Genomic DNA, 22,104 nt, shown 5'->3' with positions numbered 1-22,104 from the left:
ATCAGAGTCAGAACCCCGGATTGATGAAATTGTTTAACAGTTCCACTGATTCATTTACTAATTAAATTTGACCTTCATTTTATCCTTAATGCCTGTAACTGATTTTTTTTTGGCAATTTTCTACTGTTCCACTTTTTAAGCAGATGTTGAACCATGAAATTTTGATCAAAGACACTAGTCTTACATTTTACAAACAAGCTAGTTGGAAACTTCAGAAGATATGGCAATGTGTGAAAATGAAGATTTTTTTACCTCAAAGATGTGGTATCTTAAAGGGCTCTCCTTAATTTGCATTATGTACCTACAATTTATCAAACCACTTTAATATGGGCCTACACATGTACAGCATACATTTGTTTCTGGAATAAATTACACATCACACATAACTAATTTTGACTGCTACAGAAATAGTGTGTTCCCTATTTAAATAATAATAACTTACCCGTCCCTGCCTTTACTGATGATCTTGATTTCAAAGTAATATATCCCACATGATGCAGGTATTGGATGTGTTGCTCTCACACTGGCAGCATCTTTGGCAGCTTTTCCTATACCTTTAAAATTAAATTCAATGTGTAGAAAATAACATATATATGGCGAGTTGTGCACACCATTTTTGACAAAATTAATCTATTCATTTAAAAATATGTACAAAATATGGTCATAAATTCAGTAACATTGTAGCAACAAATACAGCATTGAAGGCATGTGCTTACACATTAAAAAAAACATAATTTTTCAATAAGAATTGCACGTTAATGTTTAGCGTCTATCATGTCTATAGGGGGCCCCCAGTTTACATTTTCTTTCAAGTGGCTATCAATTATCATGGATTTCGTGTTACGAGTGAAAATTAAATGATTTTTTAACTGAAGTGTGGTATGATTACCAATGAATAAAATACCCAACAGACCAAACCACTACAGTGGAGTCCACAGAGTCCGTGTGGCCTGTGTTTATATCCCACATTAGCTGATTTTATCATATCAACACAGTTACACAAACAAAATCGTTCTTGTTAGTGTTTTAGCCTTCTATGACTAAATGGATAAAAAAGTTCTGAATCAAGAGTTAATTAATAACTGCAATCCTGTGATTTAACATATGGGGCCATTTCCATTAAAAAATTTACATCATCAGACAAAATCTGATATATTCAAGTCAAATTTATATCAGACTAAAATAATTTTAGCTCTGAATCCTTGGCAGTGTGTTTGGTTCAAACTCCGCTATATTTCATAGTATAAAATCTTTCCTTTATTCAAGATAAGCTATTTTTGGAAGGCATGCACGAAATCATCAGACATTGGAGGAACTCTCAAACTCTCATTACAGGGGTTTCCCTAATTTTTGACACGCATTACACAAAATCTAGAAGAGGAAACTAAACAAACAGAAGATTTTATGAAACAAAAGTAAGTTATGAGTGTGTTCACACAACATTATTCAATTATTGATTTAAACAGTTAAATGAAGTGAAGTCATAAGTCTTAGGTCACGGATACACTGGACTGCACCATTTGTAACATTGAACAATGTAGTACTAGTACAATGTAGTATAGTCAGCAAATTCTGAAACATTTAATAGGCATCAAAATCTAGTGAAAAGTGTTTAAAAGCCTGCCAAAAGTGCCATATTGACAAAACTTGTTAAAGGTTATGACAAACTTAAAGTATATGAAGTGTCCTATTTTTTGACTTTAGTGGAACCTTAAGGATTGTATTTATGAGAAGAGAAGCTACTTGTACAAAAAATGTACATGATGTGAAAATTCATTATTTAAATAAATTATCATATCAAATCTGGGCCATTGAAGTGAAAGCAGATCAGTCTTATTGTTTACAAATTTCTTCTTCTTTTTTAAACACAAAAATGAACTGGTAGACAATTTAATTATTAGAGAATGAGTTAATCACTTGATTGACAGACAGGTAATTCGAATGTTTTGATTAGATTGATGAATTTTAATGCTTCACTGAACACTCTACAGATGATCAGCTGATCATGTTGACAACTTTAAATTCTCTTTGTTCATTTGCCTTCTTTGATCAAATATTTTAACAAAGATAACTTCTTCCTCGATAACACAACATAAAACTACTTTAAATACTGTTCCGTTCATTTTTTTTCACTAAATTATGAATTTACACCTTCTTTAACTGCGTTTTCTTTTGTTTATTTACGTTGTTTTCGTAAAGTCAACAAAAAGTCGATACCTTTGTAGTGAACCCGAAGGTTATTTTGAGATAATCCGATGCAAGTAAATTTGTCTTTTTGGCTCCAACATTTAGGCAGTGGTGTCTCTTCTTCGTTAACAGCTGGATATAAAGATTTTATACGATCTACTGAGTCCTGGACACTAGAAATCAGCGATTCAGTGGAACTCGATTCACTAATCGCAGCCATCTTCTTTTCTAGGTAATAAGTTACCCGGATGTGTATTTGGGTTAAGTTGAGGTTTGTTATCTAATACATAATTGGGTTTCTATTTTTATTTGTCCAATCAAAACTTCCAAAACAGGCGATGATCTTCTGATATTATTTAACAGCTTGATATCCTCATTAAGAACCCAATGCAAATGCCAGTCGTCATGGTCGAATGAGCGAGTGATCGCAGGTTGATCTTTCTTTTTTTAGCTATCGAAATATACAAACATTGAAACCTTATTTTTTTGAGAGTTCAGTTTTAAATTTGGATGCTTAATTATGTTAAAACACAAACTTTCCTTTTTCAAGATTTTTCCGAAATACCAATTAACGCCAAAAAAAGATTTTTTTTATTATTCGCGGAGGTTGACAATGTTTTCTCGGGGTAACAATCTGCTCTATCACCCTGATGATGGAAGTAATTATCGATTTTGACTGGCTTATACAGACCTCGCACGGTTCACCCTCTCAGCTATGTGTTATTTATATATAATAAAATTTACTGAATTATTATTTTAGAATTGAAAATATGCCTGAGGACTCTTTATTATATAAAGCCTTACAAACCTCTAAAGATTTAGATGATAAAAATCACAATAGTTGGTATAGCAGTGTCAGACACTTATGTAAAATTATTGACCTGCCTAGTAACTTCATTAATTTTAGTAAATACAAATTCAGAAAATGTTTACTTAATTGTTTAAAAGTATCCTATGTTAAATCTTTGGAAAATGCTTATAGCCAAAATAGCCAAGGAAAACTAAGAACATATTGTCAGTTTAAAACATCATTTTGTAAAGAAAATTATTTAAATATCTTGAAAAATTTTGATTTGAGAAAAGCTATCACAAAATTCAGGATTTCATCTCATAGACTTAAAATTGAAACTGGGAGATATTCCAAATTAGAAGTTCATCAAAGAATTTGTGATAACGGCGATTTAAATAAAGTGGAAGATGAACTTCATTTTCTTATAGAATGCCCTGTATACTCTAAGGATAGAGATATGTTATTTGATCTGATATTTAAAGAATGTAAAATTTTTTACTCCTTGGATATGGTCAATAAATTTATTTGGCTTTTAAACTGTGAGTCTATTAATATTTTAAAACAACTTGGCTATTTCTTATCAAAACACCTGCCTTGAGTAAACATTTATATCATATATTTAAAATGTCTAACTTTTTAAAGCATACTGTTTTGTTGTTTTGCTTTATTGTAATTGTAATTGTTTGTAACTATATATTGTCATGAATGTATTTGCACTATGCCCCTTGTGGGTACCTCTTATGGAAATAAAAGATATTCTATTCTATTCTATATTCTATAATAATACAGTACACTATATAAATAGTAAACTGGTCCGCCGTACTATCTATAGCTTCGCACCGGAGGTCAGTGTAGCGTAGCCTGGGGTCCTGGCTAATCTTGTCAGTATTATATTGACTTGAGGAACGGACGTCGATTAGAGACCGGACGTCGATCTGAGTATAACATATATATATATATATGAATTTTCACATCATGTTCATTTAAATATAAATATCTAAACCAGTCACAATAAACTTGAAAAAGAAAATATATCTTACTGCTGTCTTCCCTCTGGCATTAAAAAAAGGACAGGTAGGTAGGAAAAATAAATATTCTTCATTACCTATACAATAAAGGATATGTGAAGTCATTATACAACGTCAATGAGACGACACCTCAAAACAAAAATATGAAAAAAGACATTATAGGGCAATGTGCAGACTTCAACAATGAACAGGTGTCAATACATTATGCACTCCAACCTTTAAATTGTCCTTAGCCTAAACAGGTTTGAATACACTTTGCAGAAATTATCACAGATAGTCAACACCAACATCCAATTCTACTCATTACAATAAATATACAGATATGACACTCAACAACTATACGTGCGAAATTATGGACTCGGAACGGACACTTGAAAAGGTCATGTCATAGATTCACAAATAGGTGCCAAAGATACCAGTATGGTTTAACAAGTATATATTTGTATAGTTTAACAAGTATATGTTAGTATCGTTTGATTCCTACGACAAGGTAACACCTCCCGAAACGAAAGCTTATTCTAATAAGCTAGATTTAGAGGAGGGGATAAAGTCTCTGCGCAATGCTAGGTGGTGTTGTCGTAGAAGTTGGAAATAAAAAGTACAGGTTCCAGTCCCACTCGGGGAGGAAGTTACGAATCAGATTTACTCTAACTTCGTTAGGTGGATTTTCTTGGCACTTTAGTATCGTTTAACAATAAAATTGAGAATGGAAATGGGAAATGTATCAAAGAGACAACGACCCGACCATAGAAAAAACAACAGCAGGAGGTCACCAACAGGTCTTCAATGTAACGAAAAATTCCCGAACCCGGAGGCGTCCTTCAGCTGGCCACTAAACAGATATATACTTGTTCAGTGATAATTAACGCCATACTAATATCCAAATTGTATACAAGAAACTAAAATTAAAATAATACAAGACTAACAAAGACCAGAGGCTCCTGACTTGGGACAGGCGCAAAAATGCGGCGGGGTTTAACATGTTTATGAGATCTCAACCCTCCCCTATACCTCTAGCCAAGGTAGAAAAGTAAACGCATAACAATACGTACATTTAAAATTCAATTCAAGAGAAGTCCGAGTCTGATGCCAGAAGATGTAACAAAGAAAATAATCAAAATGACAATTATACCTATTAAATAACAACAGACTACTAGCAGGTAACTGACATGCCAGCTCTAGACTTCAATTAAACTTATTGAAAGATTATGATTTCATCATATGAATATCAGGCACAATCCTTCTCGTTAGGGGTTTAGTATTATACCTTCATAACATATATGAGAAAAACATAACCCGTGTCATGCCAACAACTGGTTTGTGAATAAATGTGTTTAGTTCCGATGCAAAGACCCTATAAGTGAATCAATATTAATGCCGAAATATGCCTCTTTAATGACCTGACAACAGTATCGTAACTATATCCCTCCTTAATAAGTCTATTTAAAGTTTTTGTTAGTTTCTGCGGTGTATTTTTGTGCTTTATAAAGAATATTTCCATAAAAAAATGGATGTCTGCATGTTGAGCTATATTTACGAATGATGCCCTTAAACCGATGATAAAATTATATATTAGTATAGTTTAACAAGTATATACAAGTAGGTTGCAAGTTGAAATATTTTTTTCCTATTTGTTTTTCACTCATATCTTTTATATTAGACTTTAGTTATTATGTCATACAATGGAAGTATAATATTGAATATTACTTCCATGGTCATACTCTTATTATCAATGATCGCAATTTTCAAGTTCCATTCACTCTTGGTGTAGTGTTAAGTGCATCAGACTACTAACACAAAGGTTAGGCTGGTTTGATCCCCGGTCCGGGGAGTCAGTTTTTAGGGACTGAATATTCAACTCTCATACCCTTGACACCATTTGCGAGTATATATGGTCTTGAGAAAACGATGCCATGATAGTCGGAAGGTGAGGACAAAACATTGGCGGACTAAAGGTGAGTGTGTGTTCCAGGGTTGGAGCCGATCAATGCATTTGAATGGGGACACTGATATAGTTGACCCCCCTTTTGTCCTGGGTTGGGATCCCCATTTTTAAAATGGCTAGACTAACTTTTCTCTACAAGGTGGCCGGGGAGTTGGTACCAGCTATACCACAAGACTCAGTATTAGTCAAAGAGAGACCAAAACGACAAATTAAATCAAAACAATTATGTGACTATAAAACAACAAACATTGTAGACAAATTTGCTCTAAACAACAGCCGGTGCTTCAAAATTCCACCTAGCAAATCCGCTCAATCACAATCATTTTTAGTAAGAACCATGTATTATAACCGAATGGAATAGACTACCAGACAATCACGTGTGTGCTAAGACAATTCAGAGTTTTAAACCGTGACTGCGGTTGCTCTCACAACGTTGGACTAATTTCCCAGCGCCTCTCTCCCGTTGCCACTGATGCCATATACTGGCCCTGCAACGTATTTATTCAGATTCAGTTTTAGACCCGCTCCTGCAATAAATGGCTTATCCATATCTCTTGCACGTAAAAGACACCCTTGTAGATTTCGAAAAAAAGCAGGCTAATGCTGTCAACGTATATGTGTTCCAACTAACAGAAGTTCCAGTGGAAACTTTATTATAAACAATGTCATAATACCTGTCTGTACCTGTCGGAACAAATATTATACAATTACTGTCTTTTGGTGAGGTAAATGTGTGGTTTTATTGACTTTTGAAAAACTGATATTCACTGAGGCCAACATATTTACCGACACAAAAGACAGTAACTGTTTTATTCCATATTCCGAGAGAAATTTATGTAATAGAAAATGTTAACCAAAACCAATTGTACCTCAAACGTTTTTTACCAAAATTATACACGTAAAAGCACGCGACGTTTTGCGCGGTGAATATCCTTTTTTCCGCAGGTGAATATGCTTATTTATTCAAAATCCCATTCATATAGAAAAACCTACTAATATTTTATCAATATGGAATAATCTATACTATTTATTCCGATAGGAACATCTACTGTTATATTTATTCCTGTGGAAATATTATTCCAGAATAGTTTTTCCATTTGGAACTTATATTATGAAGGAACTTCTATTTCGTGACAATGCCGTTACAAAGCAGCACTCGCACCCGCAAAGCGGAAAAAAAATATACTAAACTCATAATTACTTGCAAACATCATAAAAATTATTGTTTCATTATCACGAAAAACCTGAAATACAAATGCAAACCTTTAGAGTCAAGGTTCGGATGCATTTTGTTGAGTTGGAATATAAGTATAAAAGTTCCAGCTATAAACGATTGAACTGGTCGGTGACAATCTGTATATGAATCCGATGCTGTTCAGTACTTTATGTCGCAATATTATAATTTGTAAAAACTCTTCTTATTGTCATAATATATACAACTAGATTAAATTCTATTGCTTATAATAACATTTATGAAACGTCCAAAATTAATTTATAAATGTCAATAAATTAATAAAACTTTGTCTATAACGACTTAACGTAAACTGTACTGTTACCCCGACGACGACGCCATTTTCCATAATTTTACCTGCAGAATGTAAATAAATGCCGAATACACATTGATTTCTGCTTCATATATCCACTGAAATGGACGGAAGAATGGCAGTAGCTCGCCTTCCGCCTCTAAATGGGTAATTTTGCAAAAAATGTTCTGATTTCTGTTCTGTTTTGCTAAGATAAATGGTAAAAGACTTGACCAGTGCCATTTCTTGGATTCTTAACATAATTTTTATTTATATTGCTGCTTGCATTGGCTTCCAAATATTGGAACAAATAATTTATAACGGTCACCTAACTTTAACTCTAAAGTACAGGGACATTAAGAGTAAAAGGAGGCCATCATAAAATGAGGCAGGTGAAGAGGTGTTAGTACTGTTTTCTGTGATGGAAGAATCTTGGTCCATTTGCTCACTTTCTCGTTTATATTACCTTTCACTTTCGAACTTCACACGTTAGCACCCTGTGACTTATGAATAGACTCATGTTGACCAAAGACCATTCTTCTCAAAGGCAAAATACTCCAAAGGGCTATCAAACTAGTCACAAGGTGTTTTTTTTATTAAATCTTCATTGTTTTTTTTACTCCTACCTAGCTATAATACTTATCGCTATATGTCTGCCATTACTGGCAACACAAAAACAATAATATCTGGTGAAAAGGTAACTAATAATTATGGAAATGTAACCCATGTTGGTTATATTGTTAGAAATCATATATATGACGTTCAGTGTTAAATCAGATACATTGTACACAATTGGCAGGAGAATTATATTGATTCATTGATTGCACAATTATTGTATGTTATTTAAATATGTATTAATAAGCATATAGTTATATTGTTTTGTCTGTATCTGTAACTTGATCATAAAAAAATAACTTATGCTTGTGATTAGGAATATAATGAAATAACTTAGGCATTTACAAGACAACAAATATAACATGTGGAACGTGTATTATAATCTATACAAGAACACATAACAAAGTTACCAAGGATGTGACGTTACATATGGAACACCAAAGTATAGCGTTACGTTACGCGCGGTTAAAGTCATTACATATAAGAGTATTAGTACATACATTTTGTAACATGTGCATGTATGAGTAAAAATGAATTTGACTGTAAAAAAAAAAGATTCAGCTTTGATGATGCACAGTTGAAAATTAGCTGTTGAAAGTTTATTTTCCTTAAATGTTTTGTTTTTGAGTCTACATCATTTGGTGTTTTTTGTGACGACTAATACATGCTTTTTATTTTATCAATAGGGCCAAAACATTAGGGATGCCACCTACAAAGTTTGATGGGTTAACTGGACCTTCTTATAAACTTGGTGACACATCTCATCCTCTACCTAACCCTAGAGCTCTGAGGGTAAGTACATTTTCTGGAACAAACAATCCATGGTACACATAATTTATAGTTCAAATGAATAATAGAATAGGCCACAAAAGGAATTTGAGTAAAAAATTGCTTTGGAAAGTTCTTTGGATGATAAGTGTGGTTTAATTGGAATATTTACGATATAAAATATCTATTTACCTTTGTGATTCTGATAGTAGACAAGGATAATTTTTAAAAAGCCAGTGTTTTTAATGAGGAAGTGTTACAGAAATTTCCTAAAGAGAAATACAAACCAGATCGTCAGTTAAATTCAGTTATCAATGTAAATAGCTTGTTTTCATTTATCATAGTGCTCACACATTAAAATGTATATTTAATTACAGCCTTATGTTGACACTATTTCCGGAGAGGTGGACACATGGCCAGCCCATGCCAGTGGTCATGCTGTGGGGAATGTTTCTATGATGTTGTCCAAAAATAAAAGCTTAGTCATATATAATGATGAAGATTTTGGTAAACCTCAAGTCATTCCAAAACCAAGATTCTTGGACCAATTGGAAACCTACTTGAAGAAAGAGTTACGGGCCTTAGGTGTTACAGAGGTCATGCCAAATGAACTAAGATTACAAGTAAGTTTCAGAAGTAAGGTATTTATAAAACAAAAGACAGTTAAGACACTGATTTGTGTATGCAAAATACATCATTGTCACTAGTTTCTTTTAACTAAAATTAATCAGGTGTGATGAATAAAGTGTATTTATTAACTTCTACATGATTATACAAGTTACCTTTTTTTCAGAAAAAGAAGGGAAAAGTTTTTATTATTCATAACATAAAACCTTTACACATATAACATGTCTAGCATCAAAATTTTGTTGTTTCAAAAGCATATATTTAATCAGTTTATTAATTCAGTTAATTTCCATTATTTACAGGCACACAGAGAAGTATTTGAATATCTGATTGAAGATTTCAAGACTTATAAGCCTCTATTATCAGCAATAAAAAATGAATATGAGATGATTTTGGCCTATCAGAGACAACAGATAAGAGATTTAGAACCATTAAAAGTAAGTTAAGTAAATGCTTTATATTTATTATACATGTACATGTATATAGGTCAGGTTGTCATAACATTTATTAATTCAAACCATGACAATAAAATCTTTCTAGCCACTAAGTCAGGAGTATACCAAAGTTTTCAAAATTTCTCATTTCCACAATCCTAATTTTCAACTGTTTGGTTTTTCAATTTAAGATTTTAGGTGGGTATTCTGCATAGGTCACAATGTTAAGTTGAAAAGTTGCTTTAGTTCAACAGGTCACTTTTAAGCAAAATTCACAGTTCTAAACTGATCTGATACTTGGTTTTAAACATTTTTAAAGGTCACATGTCCTTTTAAATAAGATGTCAGGTTACATGGTCACTCACTATACCCTCCAAGGTCCCATGTCAAATTTAACTACGTTGGAGACACAACTGTCACAGATTCTCATTGATTATGTCCTTATGACAAAAAATATAGGAAAAAAAGAGATGGAAACATAAGTATTTTAAGTTTTACATTTTTGAGTAAATTGTAAAACAAAGCGTGGAATGAAACAGTATACATATGATTTACACTAAAAACTAAAAGGCAACTACTAGCAGTACTGGTACAGTCTTCACAATGAACTGTTAAATCTACAGGCCCAGAGCTCAATGGTATGAGAAATTGTTTATATTGTTGTTTTTCTTTAATTCAGTTAAACAAGTGAAATACTACTGATTTCGAATCAAATAGTCTGAGCAGTAATGTATCTGAAATGAAAAAAAAACAAAATTTAGATTTCTTTAAAATAATGTTATTTTTTTTGTAGCAAATGTTAATAACTGTATCAGAACAATGTGACCAGAAGATAATGTCAATCAGAGATGAAGAAAAACAAGGTAATTTATACAGACATTTATTTATCACTGTAATTTTATTTTATTTATTAATTGAGGAATATTTTTTAGAGTTGAAATCTATTTTTTTTTATCAAATTTTCTTAGATATTCAATAATGAATTCTGTGCTAGCTGTAAGATTTCAAATAAAATAAGTTGATATAAAAATGAAGTTATACAACTAAAAAATGTATATATGATTATGAATTTATAGGACAAAATTTAAAATTTTGTTTTAATTCTTAATTCAAGGAAATTGTTGCATCAAATTGAAAATTAAAGGGCACAAATGAAAATCTAGCTAAATTTAGTAATCTCTCAATTTAACATAATGTTGTTTTAGACAATGAAAAGATATCAGGACAATGTTTTTTTTCTTTCTTGAAACTTATTTCTTCAAGCTTGTTTGATTTTTTTTAAGTGTTTTTAGTAATTTATAAAATTTTGCTTACAGAAATGACAGATTTAAAAATGGAAAACAAGAATTTGAAAGAAAGAATACAGGCTATGAACAATGAACGAGGAGATCTAAACAGTCAGGTGTATAAACTACAGGAAGAACTAGCAGCAGAATACAGACGTTACAGGGATGAATGTGATGCAAGGAAAATGTTAATTGAAGATATTAATGAAATGAGGGCAGCAGAGATGGCTGATGACAGTAAACAACCAACTATGTCAGGAGAGGCTGTTGAGGATGACCCAGAGATGATGAAAATAGCTCTCAGGTAAAGGGAGATAATAGAACAATATTGGATACATTTTTTTTATTGTCAATTTTAAGAACCCCCTATCTTTATTCACATACTTCTTTTGCACTATATTTGTTAAAAATCAAATTCATGGATTTTTATGTTACCAAACTGATCTTGCTCAATGGATCTTGTTAAAGAGTTTTTCATCACTATGGATAAGTCTTTAGAAATAAACCTTTCTTATGTCACTAAAAGGATTTTATCTTTGCCTAAGTTTATAAGTTTTGCTTTATTTTCTCTGTGTAAAAGAATTTGATATTTATATTAGAGAAAACGTTTATAACTTAAGAATTGTTTATTGACAACAAAAGTTGTATTTCATTTGTTTTTCTGACAGACAAGCCAGAATTGACGAGAAATCTGCTACAACGAGACTGAATGATATGGTAGCCAATTATGGAGATGTTATACCAAGAAGAGATTTCGAAGCTCTGACTATCAAATCCCAGGTAAGGATTTAATCTCTTGAAAACTGTAAAAGAAATGATGTAGATTTTTTTTGTCTTTATTTATTAGTTTTTGTCGAGCTGCAACTTTTGTTGCAGAAAACTGGACATAGGGATAGTGATCCGGCGGTGGGGATGTTAGGTAACTTCTTAAAAGCTTCATATTTCAGATGACATTGACCTCATTTTCATGGTTCAGTGACAACTTGAAAAAAAGTTAAGATTTTTTGTAATGTTAAATTCTCTCTTATTATAAGTTATAAGGTAACTATATTTGGTATGTCTGTACCTTGCAAGGTCCTCATGCCCATTAGACAGTTTTCACTTGACCTTGACCTCATTTCATGGATCAGTGTATATATATAAGTCCATATCTCAGGTACTATAAGCAATAGGTCTAGTATATTCAGTGTATGGAAGGACTGTAAGGTGTACATGTCCGACTGGCATGTGTCATCTGAACATGGCCTCATTTTCATAGTTCAGTGGTTAAAGTTAAGTTTTTGTGTTTTGGTCTGTTTTCTTATACTGTTTGCAAAAGGTCTTCTATATTTGGTGTATGGAATGTTTGAAAGGTGTACATGTCTAGCTGGCAGATGTCATCTGACCTTGACCTCATTTTCATGGTTCAGTGGTCCAAGTTAAGGTTTAGAGGTTTGGTCTTTTTTTCTAATACTTATTGCAATAAGTCAACTATATTTGGTGTATGGAAATATTTTATGATCTATATTTCAGTTGTGCCGGTTTTATTTGACCTTGACCTCAATTTCACAGTTCATTGATCAGTGTTAAGTTTTTGTGTTTTGGTCTGTTTTTCTCAAACTATAAGCAATAAGTCAATTATATTTGTTGTATGGAAGAATTGTTAGATGTACATGTCTGCCAGGCATGGATCATCTGACCTTGAACTCATTTTCATGGTTCATTGGTCAATGTTTAGTTTTCTTGTTTAAGTTAATGTGACAGTTGTAATAAAGAAGTTGTAATAAAGATTTTAAGAAGTGAAACCTAAAACAAGTGTTTAGTTCAGCCTGTAAAAGTATTTCTTGGTAGATGCAACTACATACATTGACTTTTGAAAAAAGACACTTTTAAACCTTTCATATTTATACGGAAGTGAAATAAAAATGCTAATATAACTTGACATATAGTCAGGAATATGTCAAATTTGAGTCTTCCTTTACATGAAAACATCAATGATGGTAGAAATTTGTAAAATTATATATTGCTGCAAGATGTTTGACAGAGTAAAAAGTAAAAAACAATGTACAATAAAAAAAAAGAAAAAAGAAAGAAATTTTCATTATTGCAATAGAATTAAAAATGTACTCTATCTTTCAGAAAATGGAAGAAGACTATACTATATCTAAAGACGACTTTGCCAAACTGAAAGCTGAACATGAGTAGGTTATTCTTTATTTTTAATTTCAAAGGGTGGGGAAGAAGTTGAGATTAATTGAATATGAGGAAAATGATTGTCTTAATTGTGTGTTTCTTCAATTGGTTTAAACTTTATTGTGATTCATCAGAGCTCTCAAATAATTATCCATTACTGTTATTTTTGGAAAAAAATTAACTTGATTCTTCAAAATCAGTTGTCTTTTTATTGTCATGAAGAAAGTATACTTGGTCATTCATCACAAACTACTGTTAACATCATTTGGCAAGAATTTTACAGTTATTAGTCATGAAGGGTACCCCCATAATGACAGATATTATTTTAGCAAAAGATATTTTGTAGTTATATATATTAAGTCAGGCAGTAAACTTGGGGTTTGACTGAGACCCAAAGTAAGCTTAGCTTATCATTGCACCAGTACCCTCGCTCTAGGAGTAGGGCTATAATGTACACCTGTTCATCCAAAAGATATTTTCTCATCACACTTTTCCTAGAAGTAGTGGATATAGTAACTTTATATTTGGTAAGCAGCTCGACAGGGATGACTTGTTACTTGTCACAGACTTGCTTCTTGTTTACAGAATTTTTTAAATATGTAAAATGACTGTAAAAAAAAATTCTGGAAAGAATAACTTGATAAATTGTAACTCAGGAATATGACAGTTGTTGTCCATTAGTTTGATGTGATGTGCTTTATTATTTGATTTTGCCATTTGATGAGGGACTTTCTGTTTTGAATTTTCCTCTGAGTTCAGTATTCAGTATTCTTTATGATTTTGCTTTTTTCAATAGTACTTTTTTAGTCTGTCTGACACATGCTTTTTGCTTTTTATACTTTGAATTATGAGTAAAGATGTCTTATATCTGTAGCTTGAATGTCATAATATGTGATTAACATTAATTTTAGTGCCCTTCTAGAGATGCATACCAAGATTACAAAACAGAGAGATGAATTCTATGTGGAATTAGAAACAATGAAGAGAAGCTCAACACCAAGGTTTGTTTAAGTTCTGTAGAAGCTTTTTCTTTTGACTTAGATTTCCTTAATGATGAGCGTGAAAACTTAGTTGTGACTGTTAATGAATGAAAATATCATAATTGTATTTCCAGTATCTTGAAAGTGTTCTTAAAATCGTATTCAGATTTAACTTATAATCAAACTTTGTTTTAAATTTGCCGTTTACAATTTATGTTAGGATTTGTAAATGATCAACATTTATCATAAATTGCAGTCTGATTTAATCTCAGTTTCATCAGGAATTGCATTTCAAGTTTGAATACTTATGTATATTAAATTTCATACTATTTTAGGCCAGATTGGGACAAGTGTGCAGATATTTTACAAGGAGGTATGGGTAGATGGAAGGAAATATCACAGAATAAATCAACCAATGAATGTGTAGATGTCTTACTCAATGAGATTGCTGCTGGTGGGGGATCTGATGCAGGCGGAGCTGAGTATTTTGATGGAAAGGTAAACTGACCAATATCAATACAATAGATTGTCCAAAAGTTAAACTTACCAATCAAAGCAAAGAATAAATAAAATGAGGGGTAAACTAACCAATCTAAACAAGATATAAATTGTACAAGGGTATTACATACTGTGAAAGTACTTTCATTCATGGGGAACCAACTTTTAGCGGTTTTCATGGATGACTTTATCCACAAATTTAAGTGTCCAATGAAATAAAACAACTGTTGTCCAAATCAAGACACGGAAAAATCCCCATGTAGGTTTGACTACTATCAAGATTTAGAGAATATATTGAATATCTCTGAATCTGAAATACTATAGTAGTAGTCACTGGGCAAATGCACCATAAACTGCAACTACAGGCAGGATTATATCAATTTAATCTTTAAAAACATAGGTATAATTCTCAGAAAAATATTTTTCATCAACAACAGTCCTATTTCCAGTATTGATTTGCTATGATAAAGTGTTCATTTTATATCCTCATAATTCTCGTATGTATGGAAAATAATAATTTCATGCCAGGCTTGCTTTTGATAAGAATTATTTTACCTTTCAAGATAGTTTATAACATTTATTTAAGTAACTGTTTTCTTTAGGTGACATGTTAATGGCCTTATTAACACCTTTGATAATCTTAAACCTGTTGATCACTTTATCTCAGGTTAATTAGTGCGATCACTACGTTTTACAAGGGTCAATGTTTTCTTTCAATCCAGACAATTTGTAACCTTTGTTTCTATTTTTCATTTTTTTTTTTAGAAAACTAAAATCCACAAATTTAAAAACCCACGATTATGTAATGTTGCACAAACCACGAAAATTCCATGAATTGAAGTACTTTCTGTCAACAGAAAATTGAGACATTTTTAATGAAAATGTGCTATATTTTATTAACAATTAAATATTTTAAAATTATCTTTGAATTCAAACTCCTGAGGCAAAGATTAGAAATTGGGTGTTTAATTTAGCCATATACATACATGTATGTAGCAAATTTATAACCAAAACAAGATTTACCAAATCAGAAAAGTTTAAATGTTTATAAAATACTTGTGTAACAGAAAAAGAAATTCTACTGCAATTGCTTGAAGGAAAAAAAAAAATGATCCTCCCATCATATTAATGTGTTGCTGCAGTACATGGAAAGCAAATAGATTGCAGTGATTTGAAAAAGTATAAAAATAAGACATTGTTATCAGAATGATTTTTAAATAATCAAAGATACATTTTTTGTGTGTACTGATTTGTTGTCATTATGTTGAACTATAAAGACATAGAATTAATTATCTGACCATTTTTGATTTTGTTAATAGGGTACTGGACCAGAAATTCCAGCCTACTTAAGAGTTGAAGGTCAAGTACGGAACAGAAGACTTGGTAAACGTGACTGCTCTCTAATCATCAGAGATATTTGGAGGGAAAAGGCAGCAAATGATGCAGGAGTAAGGATTATCGCCCTTGATAATTTCATATATATTCATACTTCTGACAAGGAATAATCAACATGGATAAAAAGTTTCAAAAAACATACAAATATCAAACAAAAGCACACCTTTCCCAATATATTCATACATCAACATCATTTTATAAATTTTGACTTGGATGGAGAGATGTCTTATTGGCACACATCTTCCTATATCTATCAACAATAAAATAAAAATATAATTGTCTACCTTTGGAAAAGTTCATGAGGCCAGACATAGGCAAAATGTTTCTGTAACAGACATAATTAATTTGTTAAAGGTTACTATAAGGTCAGTAAAAAGGCAACCATTTATAACAAGTCAATTATATTTTGTATGTAAGCTTTGACATTTGTAACTTCTATAGTTTATTAAAACTGAAATATTTTCTATAGAAAACAGATGGTGTACGAGATAAAATGCAGGACTTCCTGTATGAATATCTGAGTCGAAGGTTCTCCATGGAACAGATGAGGATAGAATGGGGCTATAATTTAGAGGATGCCTGCACAAGATATGCTCATGATGAAATGATTGGATTGTTCCAGGGTGTACTGTCAGGGGAGGTAATTATGATAAATGCTGGTCAAAATTGTAGTCTTTAAATTATTTTTGTAAAATTTGACAAACAGTATTCCTCAATATTAAAAAGAGATTTTATGATTTCTCCAGTATATCAGTCTGAACTGTGATCCTTTTAGAGATTTTTGGAGGCATTCCTAGAGAACAATGTATATTGTAATATATATAAGCGCTGTCTATGATTTGTAGAAAAGATTGCTTACTGTAAATTTTCAAAGATTGCTTTGTTTAATGATTGTGAAAATTTTGACTCTATTTATTTCAATGAAAAAAGAATATTATGCATTGTTGTCCATTGTGATATAAATTATTTTATTCATACAGTCTCTTTACTAGAACATGATGTTCAGGTTGAAAATTTATTTTAAGGATGCAGCTTTTTATAGTTGTAAGAAAACCAGAGAGACATTTCATGTTTTCTAACCCCTGCTTTTGCGTTGTACAGTTTTTATATGCATGTTTGTCAAATAAAAAATGTATTATGGGTCTTTAATTATAAATCTGATATATTGCAGATTGATGAAGAAGTTTACCATGGTACAATGGAACAAATTGAACAAATAATGGCTACATTCAACAAAATAGACTTTGATAAAGGGAACCCTGGGAATATTACCAAGGATGAATTACGACAAGGTTTGAAGGAAGTCTTCCCTACTATAGACCCAGAGATGATTGTTGCTATAGTTTCTGCCGCTGAAGTAGAATTAGATGCTAGAGACAAAGACAAAGTGGAATATCAAGAAATGTTTAAAGAGGTTTGTTATTTGTTTCATTTGTATTTATTAAAATCTGAATTTTGAAATTATTTGTAAACAATTGTTTTCAATTTTGAAATTCAGCATTTTCTATATATAGAATGTAACTATTCTGATTTATTGATGAACTGTATCAGATGAGAGTTTTACCCTTGGACTTTTGATGTATCCACCTTGTTAAAATACATTTTGTGATGTCTATAGATAGGATAACTGTATATGCTGGTCAGTAAACATGATGGTGGTTCTGTCATAGCTGTGGCTTGACTTTTTAAATTGACATTTTAAATTTATATTCTGTATCCCCTATTGTCTCTCTTACAGTATATAGAATTATTCGTAAAAAGATTATTTCAAATTTAGTTCATATGTCAGATTTAAAAGAACTTCTTATTGAGTTATCTCTCTTAATTACTTACTTTTGATATTTTAGGACGATGAAGGAAGAACTGGACCATTCCTTGATGAAGTTAGAAAATTGATTAAACAAGAAAGAAATAGTTATGCTGAAGATGTTAAACAACAATTATCAGATTTAAAGTAGGTCACATGATTGTAAATGTGTTTCCTAGATTAATGGTGTGAAAATCAAAACAAAATATAAAGCAGCATTTTATGTTTAGAATTTAATTTCAATAATACCAACACAGGAACATGACTTCATTCACCAATAAATGAAAACAAATACTATTGAAACAAAGTAGGAAAAGAAGAGAAAATATAATTTATTCTGTACTCTAAATCAGCATGTATCTGTGGTAACGGCTCATCTAAAATAAAAAATAATTTTAATCAAATTTAAATCAATATTTAAGGATATCCAATCATTTCAAAATAGATTTTAAATATAACACTACATAAAACAAATCTAGTATATTGTCATTTTTAATACGAACAAAAATATTATATAACATAGGTTAGATACCATTTTGATCCTTAACAATTATAAACGTTGAAACAAAACTGTCACAAAATTTATTTGTATGACCAATGACGATTTATAATATTTAAATATCATCTTTTATTTTCCAGGACTGTGTCTGTTGATGAATTAAAGAGAGGATTAAGTTTAGCAGACCCTGAAATTGATAATAAGACAATGGACAAATATGTGTTATGGGTCTTCGATACCACTCCAGATAAACTAGCTGAAGTAGAATCAATAGAACTATCTAAAGTAATTAGTCGATTACAAAATGGCAATGTCAGACGGTCGGGGAGAAAGTTTTAAATATATAGTATTTTTATGAAATCCGAATGAAGATGATATTTTTTTTAACATTATTATTTGTATTCCTTTTTTGTCTGTGATATTCTGTGTGTTGTATGAAAGTAGATGGGTGTCCTTAAGTGTGTGAATGAATCATCTAGGTTTTACATGATTTTACAAACATTTGTAAAGCACCAATATTCATTGCATTTCTTAATAATAAAATGAAAACTAAGATGAAGAATATTAATGGAAAAGAGAAGTATGGTGAATAAATTCATTCTATGACAAGATAGTTTGTGTACACATTTATACATAAAAGTGGAACTTCCATATTTTCAGTTTTTATTTGGCATCTCAGTTATGTTTTAACTTCTTTGCATTTACTAGTATTTATTTCATGAATAAGGGAAAGAAATCTGTGATATGGTAGTTCATTATTTTATAAGCCGTCCAAACATTTTTACTTTTTATTTTGTTAATACATTGTATACTAAGTTAATAATGAACACAAATATTTGATCAAAATTTGTATTCCTTAAATAACAAGTGTATTTAGGTTGACTGAAAATTAAGTCTTGATAAAAAATATCCAGTACATTGAGTGCTATATTTATGTATATATATATGAAAACACACTATTAAGAAATACAAAAGTATAGAAAGGGTTGCTCTTTTGATTTATGCCTACTTAATATTATTTATTGAATAGTATTTATAATTTTTTGTCATACTTTGTGATTTGAAATCATGAAGTTTAGAATGGAAATGGGGAATGTGTCTAAGAGACAACACTTTATACTTTTAGTAACAGGCCTTGTACATAGTAGCAAAATTCTTCAAATCTTTGCAATCATGTCAACCAGATTTTATATTGAAGTATAAGTAACGATATCAGACAGTCACTGTCATCAGACATTGACATAGCTACATATTCTAGAGACCAGAGTCAAGATTTTGGGAGCATTTCTTTTTCGTTTCAACTTGAGTTATGCTGTCTAGTGGTGCCATGTCAACAATGTATTAGTTTGTGATAATCTCAGTTTATGGGGAACCACTAGTTGTATAAGCATAGGCACATCTCATTTCCATAAAGATTATTTGGCCCCCTCAATTATGGTCTTTTGACTATGAAACTTTTGATTACTGTTAAAATTCAGATATTGTTGCGTTTTTGTCATTTTAGACCAAAATGTGATTTTAATTTTTTGTGATATTGAGAAAAATCCTGTTTAATGCATATAAAAATTTTCAAAATGAAGTTTAAATAATTGCGATTAAAACTGTCACATTTTTCACAACAATATAAACATCTAGTGATAGGTCAATGATATTTGGTTTGCAGTTGTATTAACAACAGAAAAATAATGCACAAATTGCCATAGGGTTAACTGACAAGGACAATATGCTAAGGTAAAAACTTAAAAATGACTAGTATTGGCAAACCCAAGAGAAGGGTCTTAGAAAGGGAGTACATAAACAAGTTCATGAGATTTTATGGTAAACTATTTTACAAAGGAGATGTCATTTCATGAGTTTTAGTGTACTCTATTTAACAAAATGAGTGCACCAAAAGTTAAAGAAATTTGAGGTTGGTTCAGACATTTTATGAGTTTTTGTTACATCATTTTCCCAAATGTTTTGATGTAAATTCTTTGACTAACAGATTGCTCTGATAAGTCCATCAGTTTTTAAAATACAAACCTATAGTTGGTGTAAACAATATGACAGGGATTGTTGTGATGATTCCATGAGTTTTGTCAAGTCCAATTGATCTAAACACATGAACATTTTACAATAAGGCTTTCTAACAAGTTCTGGTAAAAAACATGTACTGACAACTTGAAAGGTAAATTGTAATACACATACAATGGAGTGTATTGACAAGATTGACCAACAATCAAAATAATACATAAAATGATATTAGAATATATTCTACAACAGCAATCTCTCAAAAACATCAGAACTGTTCAATAGTCCTAGATTCAATAATTTTCTTATGTTTATCAAATGACTTTCAATCTCGGTAGTGGTCACTCCATTTTAATGAACCCCGCGATAACGAATCTCTACCATCTTAAAAAAAAAAGAGAAAACAAAAGGCTGAAGAAAACAAGTGAAGATGTTGTCTAACATCTAAATGATGTCTAATTACAGCCTAAAGTGAAATCAAATAACCATGTCATAATGATCCTTAGTTCATAAATTTGTATACGAGGTTACTATTTTTTTGTGGAAGATACTGTTTCTACAAGGATTTATATTATTTACTTAGGGGCTATAAGAGCTGAAGCATCCATACTTGTTTTCATACAGTCAAAACCACAGTCAATATACAATATTTCAATGACCGGAATTTTCTTTTTCACTTCATGATTCAGCAGACAAAGTAAAGTTCTCTTGATTTATCAGATACTTAAAGCACCAGATCAGCTTACTGTTTGTAAGTTGCACATGATTGTCTAACAGGGTTTGTCTGACCTTGACCTACTTTTGATGGTCTTTTAAATTTGATGAACGGTTCAGTACAGTATAACATGGTATAAAATAGTTGCTGTTGTGATTGCATTTTTGGTAAATTTAGTGACTTTGAAAAGTCTTGTCCATTTCCGTATTACACATATTCCAGAAATATGATCATATTATACATAAATTTTGTCCCCTTTGTCAGGATAGAAAATACTGCTGTGACCTTGACTTTTGGTCCAGGGACCACAAAATGTAATTATATATGATGATATATATTGAAGTCTTTTTTAGAGTTAGTTTACCATATGGGGCACCATATAGAATAGCAAAATTATTGATGCTTAGATATGGTTCAAAATAAGATATTTTTTCTGGAACCAGAAATTTTGGGTATAAATGGTTTATCTGCAAAAGAAGTTGGATTATGTCACAATTTGGTTGGTAATTCTTGCAATATGGAACAAATCTGCTATAAGCCAGATGATTTCCCTAACATAACGATATACTCTATTGAAAGGTGGACTGAATTCCCACCAAAAACATCAAGTGAAAAAGGGGGGTTGTAGCCCTCCCCAAAATAATAAACCCTAGCCAAATCCAAGATTTGTATAATGTGGTGATGATTTGGTTGCTCAATTGTCTATGGACATCAAAGGAGTATGTTCGATAAGGTCCTAAAATGGCCTCCTTTTTTAGCGTAAATTTCAAATTCAGATTTATCGACCAATATCACGATAAATTATAGCTAATACATTGACTGGCT

At 31.3% G+C, this 22,104-nt stretch overlaps 2 protein-coding genes across 2 annotated transcripts in view; one reads left to right on the top strand and one right to left on the bottom strand.

Moving 5' to 3' along the window:
• LOC134722098 (ran-binding protein 9-like) overlaps positions 1–2,466 on the bottom strand; it is a 33,795-nt gene extending 31,329 nt beyond the window's left edge. Inside the window, exons 1-2 of the mRNA XM_063585572.1 lie at positions 2,218–2,466; positions 443–554 (exon numbers count right to left, since the gene is read on the bottom strand). Of these exons, the coding sequence (XP_063441642.1) occupies positions 443–554; positions 2,218–2,407 (302 nt within the window). The 5' untranslated portion in view covers positions 2,408–2,466. The remainder of the gene's footprint in view (positions 1–442; positions 555–2,217) is intronic.
• Positions 2,467–7,483: 5,017 nt separating this feature from the next.
• Positions 7,484–19,538, top strand: LOC134722097 (translin-associated factor X-interacting protein 1-like). The gene is made up of 15 exons (XM_063585571.1): positions 7,484–7,641; positions 8,775–8,880; positions 9,234–9,479; positions 9,786–9,920; positions 10,711–10,780; positions 11,234–11,507; positions 11,872–11,983; positions 13,322–13,383; positions 14,287–14,376; positions 14,691–14,853; positions 16,173–16,301; positions 16,718–16,888; positions 17,420–17,662; positions 18,096–18,202; positions 18,695–19,538. Exons 1-15 carry the CDS (start codon positions 7,598–7,600, stop codon positions 18,891–18,893), a joined length of 2,151 nt encoding a protein of 716 aa, XP_063441641.1. The 5' UTR covers positions 7,484–7,597; the 3' UTR covers positions 18,894–19,538.
• The last annotated feature ends 2,566 nt before the right edge of the window (positions 19,539–22,104 follow it).

Source organism: Mytilus trossulus, chromosome 6 (genome assembly GCF_036588685.1).
Source record: "Mytilus trossulus isolate FHL-02 chromosome 6, PNRI_Mtr1.1.1.hap1, whole genome shotgun sequence".
NCBI lineage: Eukaryota > Metazoa > Mollusca > Bivalvia > Mytilida > Mytilidae > Mytilus > Mytilus trossulus.
Note: the sequence above shows the minus strand (reverse complement) of the source record. Positions and strands in the feature narration are given on the sequence as shown.

Bases quoted from the DNA above. Each gene is read 5' to 3' on its own strand.
- LOC134722097 (XM_063585571.1), top strand. From the start codon at position 7,598: ATGGACGGAAGAATGGCAGTAGCTCGCCTTCCGCCTCTAAATGG. The intron at 13,384-14,286 runs GTAGGTTATTCT...CATTAATTTTAG, and splicing joins AAACTGAAAGCTGAACATGA to TGCCCTTCTAGAGATGCATA. The intron at 18,203-18,694 runs GTAGGTCACATG...TTTATTTTCCAG, and splicing joins CAACAATTATCAGATTTAAA to GACTGTGTCTGTTGATGAAT.